At 38.1% G+C, this 22409-nt stretch overlaps 4 protein-coding genes across 4 annotated transcripts; all 4 read left to right on the top strand.

Annotated features, from left to right (window-relative positions):
• Positions 1-2552: 2552 nt before the first annotated feature.
• LOC311276531 (glyoxylate/hydroxypyruvate reductase B) lies at positions 2553-5551 on the top strand. Its single transcript, XM_084386232.1, has 6 exons — positions 2553-2781; positions 2896-3271; positions 3359-3530; positions 4636-4814; positions 4892-4988; positions 5132-5551. Exons 1-6 carry the CDS (start codon positions 2695-2697, stop codon positions 5283-5285), a joined length of 1065 nt encoding a protein of 354 aa, XP_084242358.1. The 5' UTR covers positions 2553-2694; the 3' UTR covers positions 5286-5551.
• Positions 5552-5962: 411 nt separating this feature from the next.
• pard6ga (par-6 family cell polarity regulator gamma a) lies at positions 5963-9239 on the top strand. The gene is made up of 3 exons (XM_084386216.1): positions 5963-6093; positions 6592-6814; positions 7835-9239. Exons 1-3 carry the CDS (start codon positions 6028-6030, stop codon positions 8785-8787), a joined length of 1242 nt encoding a protein of 413 aa, XP_084242342.1. The 5' UTR covers positions 5963-6027; the 3' UTR covers positions 8788-9239.
• A 3634-nt stretch (positions 9240-12873) lies between these two features.
• Positions 12874-18055, top strand: adnp2a (ADNP homeobox 2a). The gene is made up of 4 exons (XM_084384834.1): positions 12874-13137; positions 13518-13635; positions 14465-14557; positions 14791-18055. The coding sequence occupies exons 2-4, from the start codon at positions 13528-13530 to the stop codon at positions 17479-17481; spliced, it is 2892 nt and encodes a 963-aa protein (XP_084240960.1). The 5' UTR covers positions 12874-13137; positions 13518-13527; the 3' UTR covers positions 17482-18055.
• Positions 18056-18838: 783 nt separating this feature from the next.
• rbfa (ribosome binding factor A) lies at positions 18839-22114 on the top strand. Its single transcript, XM_084384704.1, has 7 exons — positions 18839-19520; positions 19613-19643; positions 19810-19974; positions 21098-21210; positions 21283-21367; positions 21488-21561; positions 21643-22114. The coding sequence occupies exons 1-7, from the start codon at positions 19318-19320 to the stop codon at positions 22016-22018; spliced, it is 1047 nt and encodes a 348-aa protein (XP_084240830.1). The 5' UTR covers positions 18839-19317; the 3' UTR covers positions 22019-22114.
• The last annotated feature ends 295 nt before the right edge of the window (positions 22115-22409 follow it).

Below are 22409 nucleotides of genomic sequence, written 5' to 3'. Positions count from 1 at the left end.
TTCTGGAAACCCACGCCCAGTATGCATTGTACTATGCTAATGTTGGTGAAATCAAGGAGTCTTTAAGGATTATAGCAAACCCCTCTCTGTGATAATCCAGGGATTATTTCTAAAAATAAACCCTGATCAGCAATCCCAGTATGGGGATGAAATTGATGGGGTATTTTTCCCTATTGATGTGTTATGAGTGTCATTCATTTGAATTAAACAACAGAGAGAACTGATGCAAAAGTAATGCATTGCATTCTGTTATATTTACATTTACATGAATTCATTGCAAGGACACTGAAAAAAAAAAAAGCAACTTACAAATAAAAAAATAACTTGTAAGTAACTTACAAGTTACAAAAATAATGTAGAGCAGAAGTAGAAAATTAGAGAAAAAATAACTATATATATATATAGAGAGAGAGAGAGAGAGAGAGAGAGAGAGTGTGTGTGTGTGTGTGTGTGTGTGTGTGTGTGTGTGTTATATATATGTTATATATATATGTTACTTTTAAACGTAATGCATTACAATATTGTGTTACTCCCTAAAAAGTAATTCATTTAGTATAGTTACTTTTTATGGAAAGTAATGTTAAGTTACTTTTACGTTTACTTTTTTCTTTAATAAAAAAAATTGTGGGCAAATTTAAAATATGTTGTTGGAAATTTAAAAAGAATGTGTTACTTTACACGTTACTTGAAAAAAGTAATCTGATTATGTAACGCAAATCATAAGTAATGCAAATACTTGCTTTACTCTTTGGTCTTAGATTTTTTTTTTTTTTACTAAGTGCCTTTTTCTTCTTCTTTTTTTTTGCTGGAAAAAGTGCAAGATGGGATATTTCTGTGATTGTAAGGCTGAATATCTGCTGAAGTCTGTTCTTTGTCTTTCTACCAGGATGAACATTATCATTCAGCCTGAGCCCGAGGGCAGATAGACCTCTTTAATTGGAACAGCGTTAAAAATAACCTCAAGAGGTAGCAGGGGCATATCAGAGCACAAGTGCCCATTTCCTTACACCAGAGACTTTTGGCCAGAGTTGTAAATGCCAAAGACAGGAAAAGCAAACTGCAAGAAGTTGGTAATGTTTTGGTTAAATGATTAAACCACAAATAACCACTAGAGGAAAACATAAATCACTGAATTCATGAGGATATTCTGAAATTATTAAGCTGATGGCTATTTAAATGTTCTTGTCTATTGAGTTCGAAAAAAAAGGAACATTGTTGTACCCTTAGTTTTTTTTTTAAATCACATGAGCCTGTTAAAGTCTGCAAAATAAGTGGTTGTCTGGTATTTTCTCCCATTTAGATCAAAAAAAAAAAAAAAGGGTTTTAAGTAGACTATGGTTGAAATAATGGGCCACCCTGCTGGCAGTGGAATCAATTCATCACTTTAAAACATGCCTGTCCCTGGGGCAGAGTCCGACATGTAGGCTAATTGTGAAGCACTAGACTTTGAAGAGAAGTGCTCAGCAGAACAGAGAAGATTTTTGGTTGATTGCCAAACAAAGCTAACTCTCAAGGAAGTAGTTTTCATTAGAAAGAAAGGACACAATTCAAGTTGGTAGTGATTGATCTGCTTTAGATCCACATTTGCTTGAAGGCTTGGTCAGATGTTAAAAGGTATTATGACCGTCTAGTTTCTTTGGATTATTTATCCACTATCACCAGTAACTAATATGTTACCCCTATACACATATATGAGAGGTTACTCAGATATGACATTTATTGTGGCATATAGCAGATGGACAGGGTGTTTGAGCATTAATCCACCAGGCATCATTGTATTAGAGTACAGCCAATCCTAAAATACCCAGTAAATAAATTAATTCATTATTATGCTCTTTGTTTAAGACAATACGTAATAGCTCAGATATTTCTGTATAGTGGAAATGAAAACATTTACTTACTTGCTAGAATTTTATTATGTTGAGATATTTGGTTGTTTATGCTGAACCTCTACACATGGATTTTCCAACAGATGGAGGCCACAGGAAAGCTGGAACTCTGTTGCAGCCATTAATAGCCTACTAACTGTTCTGGAATTAATGCAATGGCCCTCAGTACTGTCAAAGCCTTCAACATAATTTCTGGCCTTAAAATCTTAATCTTTTATCAAATTCACCCTTCACGTTCTTAGCTCATCATCAGCACAATATCATTGCTATAGTGTTTTGAAAAACTATACTGGCATTCTAAGAGTTTGTGAATGAGAAGGAGTTTTTGATAACATATAGGCTATGATAAGACTTGATATTTTTAGTGGGCTTATTAATAAATCTACTATGAAACATACAACAATGAACTATAAACCAAAATACCAATGTTGACAGAGCAAAGCAGGAGTCCTTTATTAGGCTACTCAGTGTTTGTGACCAAACCAAATCATACAATTAATAGAAAATCCAATCTGGAAATAATATATTGTGTACAAGTAAAAACACGAACCACATATGAACTTAATCGTGTGACAGAAATGGGCCACAACTGAATAATACGTTTCATTGGCTTCTAACGCCCTCTTCTGGTTATTTGAGTGACTAGCAACTATTAAAACCTCCGATGACACACGAAAGAAGATTTGAAAACATTTTTAAGTAGGTATTTGGCAGTCGTCTAAAATTTTTAGCCTGAGAAGAGGTGGCCTACTTAATAATGATTTACAGAAAACCACCTTTGGTCTTTATCGGTACTTGATTAACCATGTCTGGAATACAAAACACAATGTTGCACGTGACAATCAGAATCTTTCAGGGAACATTCAGACTCCGATCGACTGTCATAAAAGTGGTGAGAAAGAATATTTCATTTAAGACATTTAAAGACGAATGCGTTCGTCTATTATTATTTTTATTTTTTTGAGTTATAGCCCATTTATGCTAGTGCTGGTTAATTTTCTCACAGGTTATGGATAAACCGTGCATATTAGCCACCACACTTGGAGCACCCGGAGGCATCTACAAGTGTTTTGAACCTTGTATCGAGAAACACTTTACTATTATCACATTTGAGAGGTTTGTACAGAGAAAAGAAGACTTCGCTGGTAAAATCCAGGCACTGTTTGTGTGGGGTGGAGCTATTAAAGTTGACCAAAACCTGTTACAGTCTTTGCCCAACCTCAAGGCTGTTGTTAATGGTGGGGTAGGAGTAGACCACCTTGATATTCCTCTGATAAATAGCTTTGGAATCAAAGTTTCCAACACTCCTCATGTGGTGGATAATGCCACTGCAGATATTGGCATGAGTTTGATGTTGGCATCTGCAAGAAAGATTGTTGAGGGTGAGAAGTGCAGTTTCCTTTCTATGCTTTCTTCAGGGTTTATCATATTGTTCACTGAGAACATTGTGATTTTCTTTTTCTCTTCAGGGCACAATTTTTCCAAGTTCCGGGAATTTGATGATTTTCCAGAGTCCTCTCTGGGCACTGATGTTAGCGGGGCCACCCTGGGCATCATCGGCATGGGAAGAATAGGATACAAAATCGCCAAGAGAGCTCAAGGGTTTGAGATGAAAATCCTTTACCACAATAGGAATCAAAGGTGAATCTGTTGGACTTTGAAATAATTATCTGTCACTAAACAACTTTTTACCAGCTTCAGTAATTTGTGAACTCATTTTTCTGTCTGTTTTCAGTCCATTTGAACATAAAGTGGTTAGGCATTGTTTTCAAATATAAAAAAAACCCCCACTGATTTAAGTGACATGTGAAGGCCAAGTATGGTAACCCATACTCGGAATTTGTCCTCTGCATTTAACCCATCCAAGTTAGTGCACAGTCTGCACACGCATAAGGAGTAGAGAGCAATGGACACACACACCCGGAGCAGTGGGCAGCCACCGATTGGGGGTTCGGTGCCTTGCTCAAGGGCACCTCAGTCATTTCCTGCTGGTATTGAGAATCGAACCGGTCTGGTAACCGGCAACCGGTCTGACTCTCTAACCATAAGGCCACGTCTGCCACCAACGTATTAATGCCTAGTTATGTCATGAAACTCTAGATGGTGCAGGCTGATGGGTCTTAATGCAAGCTGATGATATTTACAGCGTTAACTACTTGGCACAAGCTTATTGGTTCATGTCACCTCTGCAGGCAATGCAGCTTGCTGTTCAAAATTTAAATGGCTGGTTATCGTTCACTATAGCAGTTGCAGCACGCTTTCAGAGTTCGTCTAAAACCCTCCACCTTCCCCAGCTCCACCTGTATAGATCTGCTATGAGTAATTGATATAGTATTTGTGCAGCAGCAGTGTGTCTTAAATACTTACAGCAGCGTATATATTGGCAGTAGCAAGTTCCTGTACTCTGCAACAGCAGCAGCAGCATAGAAGACCAAATACATTAACATTATCATATCCATCTCCATGCTAAAAATCTTCAGAGAGTTGTCACGAAATAACTCCTTTTACAACTATCTTAAATAAGGGGTGCAAAACTAAATTTTTGGAGGGCCACTGCCCTGCTGAGTTTAGTCCCCACCTTCCTCCAAAACACATACCTGTTTTCAAATATGCCTAAAGCACTTGATTAGTTGGATCAGGTGTGTATAATTAGGGTCAAGCTAAACTCTTTAGGGCTATGGCCCTCCAGAAATCGAGTTTTGCTCCCCTGCCTTATATTTAATTTCACAGTGTTTTATGTGTTCAGGCCTGAGAGTGAAGAAAAAGCAGTTGGGGCCATGTATTGTGCAAGCATGAAGGAGCTGCTACAGAGGTCAGACTTTGTCATGGTGGTGGTCAATCTGTCCCCACAAACGCACAAACTGATTGGTGCCAAAGAGTTTGCCATGATGAAACCCAATAGCACCCTTATCAACATTAGCAGAGGTAATGTAATAGGCTGAAACAAAACAATCCTATAAAAAAGGAAATCCGTATGTTTGAGAACTACTTTTTTGTCATAGGCTTGGTAGTAGACCAAGATGCTTTAGTGAATGCTCTCCAGAAGAAAATGATACGAGCTGCTGCTTTAGATGTGACGTATCCTGAACCATTGCCCAGGTTTGCTTAGTACACTTTCATCTAATTGCACTTACACAAGTCCAAATATTTAGGATTGTGAAATTGCAGCCTTAAATGTTTTTTTCCTGCATTAAACACGTCACTGTTGTAGATTGAATGATGTGATTCTTTGTTATGTACAGGGATCATCCCCTGCTGTCCTTCCCAAATGTCATCGTCCTCCCTCATTTAGGAACCCACACCATGGAGACGTCGCAGATCATGGTGGAGAGGATGGTGACCAATGCCTTGGCCGCTCTAACTGGAGGCCAGCTCCCTGACGAAGTCAAGGCATAGTGCCAGATCACAGAGCCATCTGTCCCTTCTTTGTTTTTTAACCAGTAAAACAGAAAATACTAATGGAGATGGTAATCATCATTTTTTTAAAGACTGGATAGTACAATGTATAGTAGATGTGATTGTTTTGTGATTTTGTGTGTGTGCACGTGCATATGAGCCTCCTTTTAAATGTTACATTGATACTTTATATGTTATATAAAGTTTTTAGTTAAATTGAACAGCATATTATAAATTCATATATCTCCCTCCAACAAAATCTGTCACAGCTGTGATCATTTAAAAAAATGAATCCTGATGCTACGAAAGTATTCATAAATAAACTTTGCAATAGGCCTACTGTAATGTATGGTGTCTTTGCATACTTTTCTTTTTTTCAGATGATATTTTCTTGTTCCTTTTATCTGCAGTTTTTTCATCTTATAGGGTATCATAAAGCTTTCATTTAGTTTAAGCTTTCAACTCATTTCATATATACATATTATATATATAGCCTATATAGGATATTCAGAAACATATGGGTTATTCATAATTTTTTTTTTATTCTTCACAAATTTCGTAGACTACTAAAAAATAAATGTGGCACTAATGCCGCGTGTTGTCCCGTCTTTTGCCAAGACATTCGTCCTGCTTTCCGCGTTTTCAGTGATGATGCGAACACGTAACGCTATTCTGTCATGCTGAGCAAAACAAAACCCGAGTGGTTTGCGAATAGTGGGGTAGTTACCGCGCATCGGACAACATGAACCGGGCACTTCGAAAGTCTCAGTCTCTGCGCAGCGTTTCGGTCCTCGAGGTGAAAAGTAAAGTAAGTTGACAAACACTTTTATCATGTTAACTTATCTCTAGCATGTATATGTCAGTTATTATATTGCAATGTATTTTCTCTGTCTTTAGAGGTAGCCTATGTATTTCTTTAATCTTGGAATTACTCGGATTTGAAATTCATTAACAGAATCCTTATAACGATGATTAATGATTATCTTGTCGCTCTTGTTTTGGTATTAAACTGAGGGGAAGTACCTTTGTAAACAAAGACTTAAACAATTACAATATCCAGAAACGGCTCACTTCTAAAATATGTCCATTGTTTCAGCTGATTCAATACAGTCCCAGGTCACTCACAGCCTGAAGCTCACAAAGATTTGTAAGATTACATAATCCTAATATCAAAAATGAACCGTGTTGACCGATTTTGTCCAGGAGAATATAAAAGAGAAACCCTGTAATTAAGATATATCCTATGTTTAGTAGCCTACAGTTTTTTTTCATGCAATTTCATTCATGTGCTTTTTTCTCTCTACAGTTTGGTGCAGAATTCAGGAGGTTTTCCCTGGATCGTTGTGAGCCTGGCAGGTATAAAGACTTCCACAGGCTCACTGTGCGTTTACATCACCTATGGCAAATGGATGTCCTTATTGGCTATGCGGATGTTCAAGGAGAGCTGTTGCCTATCAATAATGATGACAACTTTTGCAAAGCTGTGACCTCCACACAATCTTTACTGCGTATCTTCATTCAGCTACAAGGTACAGGAAGGGTAGAAGCTCATGAATATCTCTCATTTCCTTTATTCTCTGCTCCATTCATCTCACCTCACAACAAAAATGTCATAATAATGTAACATAGAGCACTATTTTACAAACACATAACAAGAAATAAATTGTGTTTAGTTCTTATTAAAGATTTCTTTTCTGCGCGTAGATAAATAGTAGATTTAATTATACGGAAAACATCATTTTAAGACCTTAAGACCATTTTATTTAGTTTTCTTTTTGATCTTCTTGAAGGAGGAATAGAAAAGGAAGGAACTTATCTAGTTGGGAATCATGTACTGGAGTATAATTGCTTTGTATTCCCATGTGGTGCGTTTGTTTGCCAGATTATCTTTTTGCTTTCCGTCCTAGTTCACGTGATCACTACCAGAGTTTTTAGTTAGTCAGTATTTGGAAATAACTATGGTAATAAATGAATGTAAGAATAAACATAAACAAAGAGAAAGTAAGAAGAATTCATAAATAAATTACAAAATACAGAAATGAATAAATAATCAGAGTTAGTTAAAATATATAAAGTAAGTGCTAAATGTAGTGAAAAATTCATGATATTTTTCTTATAGGGAGATTATTCAGTGATGTTTATCTGGACATTTGTTTGTTTGTTTACATAATTGTATTTATATTTAAATTGGACTGACTTGGTCCTCCATAGTTAAATAGTGTTTTACATGCTAAAATAAAATAAATACTAGCAGTAAAATGATTAATCTCGAGTCAAAATAAACAAATCAAATTTTTGATTACAATAATGAAATATTTTTTTAATTAGCCTACCATAATAAAAAAAAGCAAAAAATTGATTTAAATAATACATATAACATACTATAGCGAGTAGAAAAAAATAATGTCATGTAATAGAAACTACATATTTTCCACATATTTATAATATTATTCATTTTTCACAATTAAAACTGTGATCAGAAAGATTGAATCAGATTTATTTAATAATTTTAGAACTTTGCTCAACTAACTTCCCGCACTGTTTTACAGAGGAAGCTGATCAGGATAACGCAGGTGCTGATGATGCAACAAAGCGAAAGAAACCCGTCGGCCACAGAAAACTACCATTTCAGATCAGCATGCCACAGAACTTCCGCCCTGTTTCTTCCATCATCGACGTGGACATCATCCCAGAATGCCACCGAAGAGTGCGTCTGTATCGCCAGGGCTCGGACAGACCTCTGGGCTTTTACATTCGTGATGGTACTACGGTCAGGGTTACTCCTTACGGTCTGGAAAAGGTTCTAGGCATCTTTATCTCCCGCATAGTGCCCGGTGGCCTGGCGGCTTGCACGGGACTGCTAGCCATTAATGACCAGGTCCTGGAAGTGAATGGTATTAGTGTTATGGGGAAGACTTTGGATCAGGTAACCGACATGATGATTGCCAACAGCCACAACCTCATCATCACAGTGAAACCGGCAAACCAGCATAACAACATAAGGCGAAAAAGCTGCATTCCCTCAAGCTCGGGACACTATTTTGATAGTACGGACTCTGTTAGCTACCCAGGGCTGCCTATGATAATGAAAGCTTATGGTTTAGGCACTGGCTCCGAGAGCGAAGAGGATTCAGATGTGGTTGTCGAGAGCTCCATCAAACACCTGTCCCGGCAGTTTGGTGCTTCAAACGCCTCTCATTCTTCTCAACCACATGTTAATACTTCCTACCGGCCTCAAGTTTCTGCCAGACGGCCCAACTCCCTCATTTCGGCAGCGTCCTATCGCTCGCAGCCTTGCCTCACCTACACAGCTCACACTGACCACAACCTCCCTCTTCACAGGAATCTGAGGGCCAAGCAGCATTATGGCTTTAACCCGGCCATCAGACAGGAAAGCTGCAGTACCCATGACATTCTCAACACGTGGCATGTTGATCTGAGTCGTCATTTACTGCTGCCCCAGGGGGCAATGGAGGAAGATGGAATTGTTGTCATTTTGTAAAAGATAAACCTTCTGAAACGACACCACCCATGTTAAACTCTGCACTACAAGTTATAAATGACTACTTTTGCATGTCACGTGCGTGCTATACTTGCATGCCTTGCAAGTTTTTACTGATAACTTTAAAGATTACTATAGATTCTATATGTTAAAGGATATTTTTTGTCATACATTATCAAAAAAAATTTTTTTTTTGAGGTCACCATAAAAATTTGAATTCTGTCATCTTGGACTCACCTTTATGTCTTTCCAAACCTGTATTATTTTCTTTCTTCCGTAGAACATAAGATTTTTTTAAACGTTTTGGTGACCATTGGCCATTGAATTCTCAAAATAAATGATTTTATGTTCCACAGAAGAAAGAAAATCATACAGATTTGGAACAACATTAGGATGAGTAAATGATGACAGAATTTTCATTTTTTGGGTGAACTGTGCTATTAAAGGCAGGTTAGGCGATTTGCTCCAGAAGCAGTTTTTATTATGCTGGTTGAAAGTCTCTTCACATCCTGATAGCAATCACTAAGTTAAGTGGTCTAAATGTACACTCACCTAAAGGATTAGGAACACCTGTTCAATTTCTCATTAATACAATTATCTAATCAACCAATCACATGGCAGTTGCTTCAATGCATTTAGGGGTGTGGTCCTGGTCAAGACAATCTCCTGAACTCCAAACTGAATGTCAGAATGGGAAAGAAAGGTGATTTAAGCAATTTTGAGCGTGGCATGGTTGTTGGTGCCAGACGGGCCGGTCTGAGTATTTCACAATCTGCTCAGTTACTGGGATTTTCACGCACAACCATTTCTAGGGTTTATAAAGAATGGTGTGAAAAGGGAAAAACATCCAGTATGCGGCAGTCCTGTGGGCGAAAATGCCTTGTTGATGCTAGAGGTCAGAGGAGAATGGGCCGACTGATTCAAGCTGATAGAAGAGCAACTTTGACTGAAATAACCACTCGTTACAACTGAGGTATGCAGCAAAGCATTTGTGAAGCCACAACACGCACAACCTTGAGGCGGATGGGCTACAACAGCAGAAGACCCCACCGGGTACCACTCATCTCCACTACAAATAGGAAAAAGAGGCTACAATTTGCACGAGCTCACCAAAATTGGACAGTTGAAGACTGGAAAAATGTTGCCTGGTCTGATGAGTCTCGATTTCTGTTGAGACATTCAGATGGTAGAGTCAGAATTTGGCGTAAACAGAATGAGAACATGGATCCATCATGCCTTGTTACCACTGTGCAGGCTGGTGGTGGTGGTGTAATGGTGTGGGGGATGTTTTCTTGGCACACTTTAGGCCCCTTAGTGCCAATTGGGCATCGTTTAAATGCCACGGCCTACCTGAGCATTGTTTCTGACCATGTCCATCCCTTTATGACCACCATGTACCCATCCTCTGATGGCTACTTCCAGCAGGATAATGCACCATGTCACAAAGCTCGAATCATTTCAAATTGGTTTCTTGAACATGACAATGAGTTCACTGTACTAAAATGGCCCCCACAGTCACCAGATCTCAACCCAATAGAGCATCTTTGGGATGTGGTGGAACGGGAGCTTCGTGCCCTGGATGTGCATCCCACAAATCTCCATCAACTGCAAGATGCTATCCTATCAATATGGGTCAACATTTCTAAAGAATGCTTTCAGCACCTTGTTGAATTAATGCCACGTAGAATTAAGGCAGTTCTGAAGGCGAAAGGGGGTCAAACACAGTATTAGTATGGTGTTCCTAATAATCCTTTAGGTGAGTGTATTTATGTGTAGGATTATTATATATATGTATATCGTCTGTGGAAGGTGTAGGACCACAAAATGTTCGTCCAATCATTGCATTCGGTCTGAATACTCAGTTATACTTATATATACGGTTTGTGACTCGAATTCATGCGTTTCAATGGCAACACTATCAACGCTGAAATGATCTGCAGCGGTCAGGTGGTACAGGTCAGTGTTTTTTAATTTATGTTCATTATTATTGTAATGTTACGTGCTTTGAGACATGAGGTAGTTGAACGCCGTCTCTCGTCTTGTGACGCTTTGCAAACTCTGCTGTGTGCGTTCACGTGTTTTGAAGGATTGGATTTGGAGACAATCTGAAGGGAACGTGGGATCTCTTGCTTTCAAAACTAGCTTGCTATTGCTAGCCTTTCCAAAAATTGCCTACCCTACCTTTAATAAAATGCATTGAAAATTAATTTTACATTTAATAAAACTGTAAAGCCTTCTCAGATACTTTGTGTAGTATAAACACAATACATTTATTAAACCTCAATACATTTAAATTACGTGTTAAACTAACACTATTGAATCTCTTACAGTTAATTGCTATTATCACACAACATGCATACATTATTATTGTTTTTTTTTCTGCTGTGTGTCGCACACGGTTTCTTAAAGGTCATTATATTAGCAATTTCTTATTAAGAAACCACACAGCAGATTTCTATTCAGTGGATTGCACACAACAAAATAAAGTTTGTTTAAGAATTGTGTTGCATTAGCTCATTTTAATTAAGGAAATTGAACAAGCAGCAAATAATCATTTTTGGAGGTGAAGGTCTGAATGTCTTAGAACATTGCAAATCAACATGATCAAATCAGAGAGGCCTGTGTATTCATACTGAATTTTAGTTATGTAATTATTAAGTAAACACACATGTATATAACTCATAAAATGCTATATTAAAACTATATATATAAAAAAACAGTGTTTTACAACATCTCAAGTGTGTCTATACAGTATAGCATTATCATTGTATTGGAGTTCTGGGACCCACACAGACCACAGGATGAGCTCCCCCTGCTGGCCTACCTAACACTTAGCTTTCCAAGGAGGAGGCGAGAGCTACAGGTTGACAGCTGCGGATTTCTACACAGGGTCCACAAAAGCATCCCATACACCCATTTTCCAGTATTAAAAAAACTTCCATGAAAAATACAATCAATATAAGCAGTGAAAAAAGTTGAATTTTCCATGCTGACATAATCATGTTGATCTTGGTTTTCAGTTACCCATATCAACAATGGTGCATAAAGGGACATCCTGCATTGTGTTCATCAGTTTGGCTGTTTCTCTCCAGTTTCACATTGACAGAACGACATTTGTTAAGTAAAGCTGACAAGACTTTTTATTTAATTGAAACAACTCTGTTAAATTAAAGGGATAGTTATGAAAAGTCTGTCATTATTTAAAGACTCTGTCTTTCCAAACCTCTACCCCTTTCTTTTCTTCTGCTGAACACATACACAAAAAAAGATATTTTGAACAATGTTTCATGTTTTAAAGAAGAGACTTTAAGTCTGTTCACCCAAAAATGTGTCATTCACCCACCCTCAAGTTGTTCCAAACCTGTATGAATTTCTTTCTTCTGCTGAATACAAAAGAATATTTTTTGAAGAATGTTGGTAATCAACAACTTGAGGGAGAGTAGCCCTAAATGATGACACATTTTTCATTTTTAGGTGAACTATCCCTTAAAGTTCAAGTGATTACATGCATTTATTAAGCAACACTGACAAGAAAGGATTCAGTAAGACTCACAACAGTGAAAGTACTTTTTTAAGCGTACATGAGTATGACGTTTCTGTGTTTTTAAATGTACTCTCAAACTAAAGGAATGTCCCAGGCCGTGTGACCATAGGGGGCCCGTTCAGGTCCTTGTATCATGCATTAACTGGGCCCAGTGGAGAGACCCATAAAACATTATAATGACAGCCATATGTTCCTGGTACATATGAAAAGTTTTAAATTATACTTGCTGTGGTGATATCAGCACTGATGCAACAAACCACCTATAGCTACATGCAACAGGTAGATTACAGAGATATATTCTCATCATTCATCATAATGTCACACTTAAATCCATCAGTCCATCTCCCCATAAAAGCATCTCTGAAGGTGATGTACCACAGGTGTGTCAACATCACTCACAGGTGAAGACCACAGCTATGGTCCTATGGTTAATTCTAATAACTAATGGCCATTACATTGATCAACTTTGTAAGATCAGCCCACCTTTCTCCCATTGGTGGTTCTGCACTATGCAATATGTAAATCAGAAAACGTCACTTCCCGTCTTCCTGTGCGCCATGTTTTTCAGCAGGAGTGGGGTGATGTTTTAGTGAGATATAATCAAAAAGTGGGCTAATCCTGCGCTCGGTTCATATTTCACCAGACGATCGTCAGTGCGGTAAGGAACGCGGATTGAGCGCAACCTGGATGCTTCATGTGATGAAGTAGCCGATTCCATACTGCGCGCCTTCCAGTGACGCCGGAAGAAAACGGACGCACGCAGACATCCATCCACTCAATCGCAGCTCTGTGCCAGAATATTAAAGGTAACGTTAGACACAGGTTTATGATAGACCCTAAAATACAGTTCGGAGTATGAATGACATGTGTCATTATGTGACATGTTCCCTTATGTGACATGTTCCGTACTACTTAAACGGCTGTTTTTAAAAAAATAAAAAAATAAAAAAAACAGACCTTGCTTGGTAACAGTTACATGGTTACAACTAACGTTAAATATTTGTATTATAACTATGTTATAGGCCTCAATAATTTAGGTTAATTTAAATGTCTCTTTAATCTCCATTAGATCGACGCAAAATAAACAGATTGAATTTGGCGTTTTTAAAGATTAGGCTAATGCATGTATTGATTTTACAGGCTTATTCAGAAACATTTCGTGTTATTTTTGTTTTTTCATTTACAGGATCATCAAAATGTATCAAATTCCAGTGAAGAACCTTACAAAACTCAGACGACCAAGGAAACGCGTCAAAAGTATTTTGTGTGACATCGGGAAGCAGCAGTGCCAAGATTTAATGGAGGTAGATTATTGTAGTAACGATGTTCTGTTTATACCAATGATCTGTTGAATGAATGATTTTGATTGGCTCACGAATGTTGATGTTGATTAGTTTTTAACTACACTATATGAAGTAATTCTAGGTCTTAACTGCATTACAGTTTAGTGTCACTCCCCTCACAAAATCATTTGAGTTATTTCAAAGAGCCTTACAAATTGCAAAAGAATACGATAAAACAAAGATATCGACAAAAACTGACCATTTCTAATTTTCCAAATGTATTATTGAAGTTGGAATGTAACGGAAGAAGCAGCTCATTTCTTCCGTATTGAAATGGATTATTGAAAAATAAAATAAATGTAGGACGTTCTGTGTTTCTTTCCATCTGTTGTTGATTGGATAGAGGCAGATCTGAATGTGAGCTTGCAGTCAATTATAAGCGATTAAAGCGACTAATGGAGAAAACTGACTGGAGAAGTCCGGCGTACATTACCAGAGAGTCTGATGCTCTACCAGAAGAACAAGTTAAAAAATAAATGCATAATATATTGATTATCGGTTGATATTAGTGATTTTGATATCAGTCTCAATCGATATTGAATATTTAATTCTGCATACGCATTTCTGATTATTTTTACTTTTAGATTGATTTCTAAATGACAGCAAGTGTAAACTTCATTTTTAAAAACGAATTATCTGTGTTTTATACTTTCAGATGTCTAAATTCACGTTGCATCCTAAACTATTTTATTTTTAGTATGTTGTTTTTAGTTTTTTTTACACAATATCAGCGTTTCTTGACACGAATATCATTATGCCTGTTAATGAGATTTTATTTTGTTTCCAACAGACATATAAATGTTTTGATGCTGGTGATGCAAGTTTTGACAACACTGAATGGGATGATTTCACTGATGGTCATGTTGGAAAAAAGAAAAAAAAGGTGATTTGCTGTTATGCACTGTAAAAATGTTTTAATTGTTTGTGATGTTATAACAACATATTTGTTTCCATCTCTTTAAATACATTTGGCACCACTTTTATTTAAATAAATAATTTAAGGTAGCAATTTTACTTTTCAGTTTGAATGGGACTAATATTTTTTACACTGCACAAACTATTGATAAACATACTTTCAAGCTATATTAATCATAACGTATTATTTTTGTCCCTCAGTATCCATACCGGAGCCAAGCTCTGTGCTGCAGTCTGTGTTGGTACTCCAGCCGGTCAGTACCCACGTTCAGAAGTCACATCCATCGCTGTCACTGGAAAGATCTGAACGTGGCCTGTTTGTTAATGTGCCCCTACTGCCCATTTGTCAGCTCTCCGAAAGTCACAGAGCAACACATTCAGTTTTTCCACATGCTGCCATCAAAAGCCCATCGTATATCTCTCCAAAGCAACCCCAGCCAGACTTTGGCTCACGCACCGAAAACCGTGTCAGTTACAGTCTCAGCTGATGCCGCCGATGACAGATACACGTGCGCAACCTGCGGCTATCATGACTCTTTACTATACGTGATGAAGAAACACGTCTTGGTAAACCACTATGCTACTATGCTGGATCGCTTCTTCGGGCTCGGGTCGGACAGTAAGCAAAAGTCTGGTGGTGTGCAGATACGTGACGGCGCACCGATGAAATATCATTGCAAAGTGTGCAAACTGCCAGCAGAGACCATTGAACATTTACTTTATCACATTTTAAGTTCAGAGAAGCACAAGGACCTGCACTGGCAAATAATGCCTTGTATAATCGAAAAAGACTGCACGAATCAAATGCCCGGGTTGCAGAATCTGCTGAGCCTCGCTCCAAAAGCGATGCAACAGGTCACGTTACTTGCAAGACCGAATTACATGCCCCAGCAGATGCAACATACAAATGGAAACGGTACGGTTCTTCTGGCTGGCCCAAGTAACGCAGCAGCTTTGTTTTGCTCTCCTGGTGGAGGGCAGATGTTTCTGTCCCCACAAACGCAAGCTTTGCTGTCGGGCACGACTTTGGCTGCGCTTCAGAATGCCCAGCATCAGCAGTCCCCCGGCGGGATGCCGCAAGCCCTGCCTGCCTCTCCAGGTAATATGGTGATGCCAAACATGCCGCAAAGCGCACCCAACACGGTACCCATCACTATGTCCATTCCCAGGCTACCACAGACCCAGCAAGCACAGCAGGTTCTTCTTCCGCCTGGCATCCAGGTCAACCTCCCGGGCGAAATGGGTGTTCATTCACCATTTCTTTATACTCAAGGTCTTCAGCTGAACCAGTCAGTTCCCAGAGCTCCTCTCATAGCCTCGCAGTCTGTGCGTCTCATTCCCACAGGCAACAATGTCAATGGTGTTCCAACATACACTCTAGCACCCGTTCAAGTCACCGTTCCTGTCCACGGCAGTCCCGCTCAAATGGTACTGACGCAAAACCAGATCAGCCAGCCTTCAAATTCAGCGGTGGTGCCCGCAGGTCTCATGCCTACAATTCAGAGGGCGATAAATAGAAATTCGACACCAAATGAGCTGGCTGTGCTCGCGCCGTTTTTGAAGAAGCATGACGACCACACTGTCAAGTGCCTGAGGTGCAAGATTTTACTGACAGAACAGGGGATTTTCCAGCATTTGTTGCATGGCTTGAAGTGTCTGTTCTGCCCTCAGATGTTCTACTCCTTCAAGCAGATCATGGAGCACACCAATAAAGATCACAGTCTGAAAATCAAGGAAAACCGGCATTTCATAAAAGAACAGTTTAATCTCGACTGTGACGACAAGGGCAATCTCATGTTCAACACTTTTAATCTGAACACAGATGTGCCCAAAGATCTCCTTGACAACCGCGAGCTTAACCTCGCACTGATCACCAGCACTCAGGATAAGCTATTCATAAAAATGTATCCAGACAAGGCCGAATACGCAACCGCGTTGAAGGTGCCACCTACCGCCTGCCCATTTTGTCAAGTAAAGCTCCAGAACTCTGAAGACTACGAGCTCCATCTTCAAACAAAACACCACATCGTTCCCACCATTCATGCCATACTAAAAACACCTGCTTACAAATGCATATTTTGTTTTGGGGTGTATGCCGAAAAATCGACAACGAAAACCATCTCCATTCATGTGCAACGGTGTCGTTGTGCTCCCAAAGCGGTCAAGGAAGCAGAGAGGAAGCTGAATCCAGATACAACGGAACACCTTGATGGTGATTTATGTAGTTCTGTTCAGATGGCCAGTTCTTCAGACGCAGATTTTCAAGGGGGTCTTGAAATTGCCAAGCCAAAGAAAGAAGTAATCACTCCGAAGAACAGGAGAAGGAACTCGAAAGTTCCAAAGGTAGCAGTCCCTGAAACTCCGGTTGAACTCGTCTTGGAACCAATGGGGATGGAGAGGACTTCGTTCGAGGACAGAAAAGACTTCCTTTCACAGTACTTCCACAGAAAGCCCTACGTGACGAAGACCGAAATCGAACTGCTCGCTTCCCGTTTGTGGATAAACAAGGCTGACGTGAAGGCTCACTTTAACAGCAAGCTCACCAAGTGCTTGAAAGCTATTCAGAAGAAGAGGGTTTGTGTAAATCTCGGGTTCAAAATGATTGAAGTGAACAAGGTGAAGCACAACCTCTTCATTCCGGAGGCAAAGCCTGTTAAAAAGAAAGATGCGGAAGTGAATACTGACAGCTTTGTTCCAGAGGTAACTGTTAAAATAGAGGATGTGAATGAAATTAAACATGACCTCTTCATCCAAGAGGTAACTATTAAAAAAGAGGACGAGGACATGAATGAAGTGGGACATGACCTCTTCATCCAAGAGGTAACTGTTAAAAAAGAGGATGTGAATGAAATGGAACATGACCCCTTCATTCCAGAGGTACGGTCTCTGTAAAAATAGCTAAACATGTTTGTTTGATAAATTAAGTTTGTATTCAGCATGTTCACACTAGGATGTAAAATTACTTGATTTACACATTTATAAGATTGTTTGCCTCTTGGCATTAGTCTATGGAAAAAGGGGAACCCACAGCAATGCTGAAAAGACTCTACATTTTTGTATTTTTGTTGTATATAGTTCATATGATGATGCTGTTTCTTTTATTACATATCTTTATTGCAAGAAAGAAAAGACCCAGTTTCCCATTTATATTAAAATCATACTTTTTTTTTGGACGCTTGTACTATACATTTGGGGATGTCTAGTGAAATAGTTCTGCATTTAACATTTTATATTAGAACTGTAAAGAAAATGAAGGCTTGGCTAATCATTACTACTAACTGGCAAATTAGGCAGCATTTCATAACTGTATCACCAAAAGGGACACTTTATGGTGTTTTCATGTTTTTTCTCTTTCATATAATACACTGTAATCATTTCAGACATGTGAAAAAAGACAAGTGCCTCCGTGTCCTATTTAAAGTTTGCAGTTGTATTTGCCTCTTGGAATAAACGTGATTAAATATTACAGATGTGTGCTTTACTAAATCTAAAATTTATTTGTCATTAATTTGCATATTTTATTATATATATATATATATATATATAGGTATATATAGGTATTTTATATATTCAATTGGTCAATTATTGCTACACATGACGTATATTACATAGTCATGACAGATTTTTTTATTTATTATCTAAAAAAGAAAATGGTAACTAAAAAGTTACTATATAAAAAATACACCTATCACAAGGATGTAAATGTAGATGCTTGAGGAATCTGCCATTATAACCATTATAGTTCGTAATCAGATACTTTATTATATTATTAAAAACTCATGCTTCAAAATTCATATTTGAAAAACATATAAAATACCTATGAGAAACTATTGTGGGAACCGTAACGAATAGAGTTCAACGGTTGAGGTATGGAAGTAAAAATCCCACTCATTTTCTCCTTGGGGGAATTGTTTTTGAAACTTTTAAACCTTTAAGACAGACAATAAGCAATAAGATTGTTAATCAGTGATATGTTTTTTTTTTTTTTTTAATTACACCCATCAGTCTGCATTATTTAAACCTTTTTTTTTTTATAATCATATTCATCAACAATGGAATTCATGGTGACGCACTACATTACCCATGATTCTGCAGAGAAATCTCCACCTCCTCACCGATTCAAATATAAATATTTGCTTCAAATCGAAGTGTGTGATGTTTTTTCACCTCGTAGCTTGTTGATTTGGTTCATGGCATAGACCATAATTATAGGCTGTAAAAAAAAATAAAAAATCTTAACAACCCTTCCAGGACCAAGGCCGCAGTAAAATTAAGGCCTCATTATACTTCTGCGTCGGACATACGCCGGAGCCTATACGCCGTAGGCAACGTGTTGGTTTTAATTTATACTTCTGTGTCGTTGTCCGCATTGACGCGCACCTGGGCAGCATGAAACCCCCGAGGGAGGGGTTCTGGCAGACCAATCACAGCGCTTGTGTCCGCGTAGAATTGACGCGTTGTTACATTTTTGGAGAGGTGCACGTCAGGGTACGCTGAAGGGTACGCGCGCTACACACAGCCTACGACGTAGCTACGGCGGCAGTTCGACGCAGAAGTATAAAACAGGCTTTAGGCGGGCACTGTTGCACCTACAAATCGACGTCATAAATGCAATCTGTCAGCGTCGTCGATCGACTCCATCTGGATCAATTACTTCACCCTTACCCTCTCCTTCAGACAAATATAGTCGATGCTGCGTGAGGACAAGGATAAACCAAAGTAGTGATCATGCTGGCTGTTAAGAGAGTTCTTTGCTATAAAGAATGCGCATTCAGTCGATATTCCTCACTAACAAGCATGTTCTGTAAAATGGCAGCACGACATGAGACACAGTGCTTGTCATGGTCTGTAATGCTTAAAGAAAGAAGCATTCATAGTTCAACCCGTCTGTCTGGAGGCAGTAAATTAATGAAGATGCTGGCCAAAAAGAAGTGAGTCGCTGTTTTGTATAATTGATAAATAAAAAAATAAAACAGTTACGCTTACTATAAAGTCGCATGAGTTACATGATCGTTCTTTACAGGAGAAAACAGTGGTATGAATCTCCTGTGCAGGTACGAATTCTTTCAATTACTTCACTTTCATTTTCAGTATTGTATACTTTTAAAAATATATATATTAAAAGGTAACAATAAAGCTGCGTTTACTCTGTAAGCAGAATGACTGTACACGTTATCTCTACAATGCCATACTTGTCTTTTGCATATTTTGCTCACCCAGGCCACAGCGCTTCAGCCTGGCTTTCTGAAACCATCAAAGCGAAATAAAGAGGACAGTGTTCGTGTGAGGACTCTGAACAACATCATCTACAAAGCAGTGACAGACTTACTGAGCTCCTATGAGGTCAACTCTGAGATCAGTGCCTACAATGTGCAGATTTCCAAAGTAGGATGTGCTCTTCCTTCTAACTTCTGTGCCATCATTAAAAGGATAGTTCAGCCAAAAATGAAAATCCTGTCATCATTTACTCACCCTCAAGTGGTTCCAAACCTGTATGAGTTTCTTCTGTTGAACATAAAATAAGACATTTTGGAGAATATGGGTAACCAAACAGTATTGGGCACCATTGAGTAATTTTTTTTTTTCTTCCATACTATGGAATTCAATGGTGCCCACAACTGTTTGGTTACTGACATTCTTCAAAATATCTTCTTTTGTTTTCAGCAGAACAAAGAAATTCATACAGGTTTGGAATAACTTGAGGGTGAGTAAATGTGACCCTGAATCACAAAACCAGTCATAAGTCGCACGAGTATATTTATGGCGATAGCCAACAATGCATTGTATGGGTCAAAATGATAAAAAAAATTTTTATGCCAAAAATCATTCAGATATTAAGATCATGTTCCATGAAGATATTTTGTTTAATTCCTACCGTAAATATATGAAACATTTATTTTTGTGAGTGAATGCAGCACAATCGCGAACATAAATTGACAACTTTAAAGGCGATTTTCTCAATGTTTCAATTTTTTTTGCACCCTCAGATTCCAGATTTTCAAAGAGTTGAATCTCGGCCAAATATTGTCCTAACCTAACAAACCATACATCAATGGAAAGATTATTTATTCAGCTTTCATATGGTGTATAAATCTCAATTTCAAAAAATGTACGCATGTGACTGGTTTTGTGATCCAGGGTCACAAATGATGACAGGATTTTCATTTTTGGGTGAACTATCACTTTAATTATACCTCATATGTTCAATAATTAAAGGGATAATTTACACCAAAATCATTTACTCACCCTCATGTCGTTTTAAACCTGTATGACTTTCATTTGGAATACAAAATATACTTTGAAGAATGTCTGTAATACAACAGTTAACCTTGATCTCCATTGTATGGAAAGGAGAATTATTATTTATTTTTTTTAAATATCTTTTATGTTCCACAGAAGATTTAAAAAAATACAGTTTTGGAATGACAGAATTTTAATTTCTCTTTAATTATTTACACAAATTTTGTTTTCAGTTCTGCCCTAAACTATGTCTCCTTGTCCATGTAAGGTTTCACTACCACCCGATTTCTCTGCATGTCGAATATACTGGAAGACAAGTCTGTCGGCAGAGCAAGACAGCCATATTCAGCAGGCTTTAGACAAGTGTGCTCCTCGCATACGGTATGTCTTTTTCATAATTTAATTTACTTTGTTTTAACAAGTTGAAGGTAATGGATTCATTTGGTTTTTCAGGCATCTTCTCATCTCTCACCAAATCCTTGGTTGTGTTCCTCCTGTGATTTTCATCAGAGATAAACAATATGCTGCTATCACTGAGGTAACAGATAACATATTAAAAGTAATATAAATAATTAATATTCATAAATTAGCAGTGCATGAGTTTTGTAGATGGTATAGCTAATATTCGTGTGTGTGTTATTGTCCGATCCTTAATCAGATTGAAAACCTTCTTAAGAAAGCAGATTTTGGTCCAGATGAAAATAATTTACATTTATCCGTCAGCGATATCGGGTAAGAAGAATTTAGTTCTATTAAAACCTTTTAATTTTTTTTATTAATGAATGAATTTCTAATTAGTTTGATCTTTTAAAGTGCCAAACTGCAGCCAATAGAATCTGGAGACAAGAAAAGACCTGTTTTGTTTGGTGTCGATCACGGCGCTCTGCACAAACAGATTGAAGCCTATAAACGAGAGAAGGGGGCGAGAGACTCTCTCACACAGAGTCCTGCTGCAGGAGGACTAACACAAGAGCAGCTGGACACACTAGCAGATATTAGGAAGCAGAAACTCATAGAGAAAAAGAAACAGAAATCTAAATGGATTAAGGACGATGACATCACTCCTAAGGATTTCCTCTTGTCCAGAAGCGTTCAAAAAGAGGATAAAGAGGAGCAGGACAGTGACGAGGACAGCCTGGTGGATAGCCAGCTCTCAGAGCTGATGGAAGAGGAAGACAGGAGACACTGAAATCAGATCTTTTGGTCACTTGCAATGTTTAGTGTGGTCTGTAAAATAAAAATATTCAAGCTTTGGAAAAAAGTAAACGTGTATATTTTGACAGGTGATCAGTTGTTTTTTTTTTTTTCGATGTAATACAGAAGGTAGGAATGATCATCTTTAAGGTAAAGCGGTTTAAATACAATTAAAACCAGTAAATGGTTATATAGCAGACCTTAAACTTTCGAACGGTAGTGTAAGTGATGCTGTATTGGTACACAGCTTTAAAGTGAGGTTTTTTTAAATCACAGTTATGAAATGATGCAATGAAGTGTGTCAATAATACACTCAACACCACACATTAAATAGCACGTTTACTATTGTGATAGCCATACACTGTATGGGAGTCTTATATAAAAAG

The sequence above is a fragment of the Rutilus rutilus genome, assembly GCF_951802725.1.
Source record: "Rutilus rutilus genome assembly, chromosome: 17".
Lineage (NCBI taxonomy): Eukaryota > Metazoa > Chordata > Actinopteri > Cypriniformes > Leuciscidae > Rutilus > Rutilus rutilus.
The sequence above is the reverse complement of the archived record's forward strand: the minus strand, read 5'-3'. Positions and strand labels throughout refer to the sequence as shown.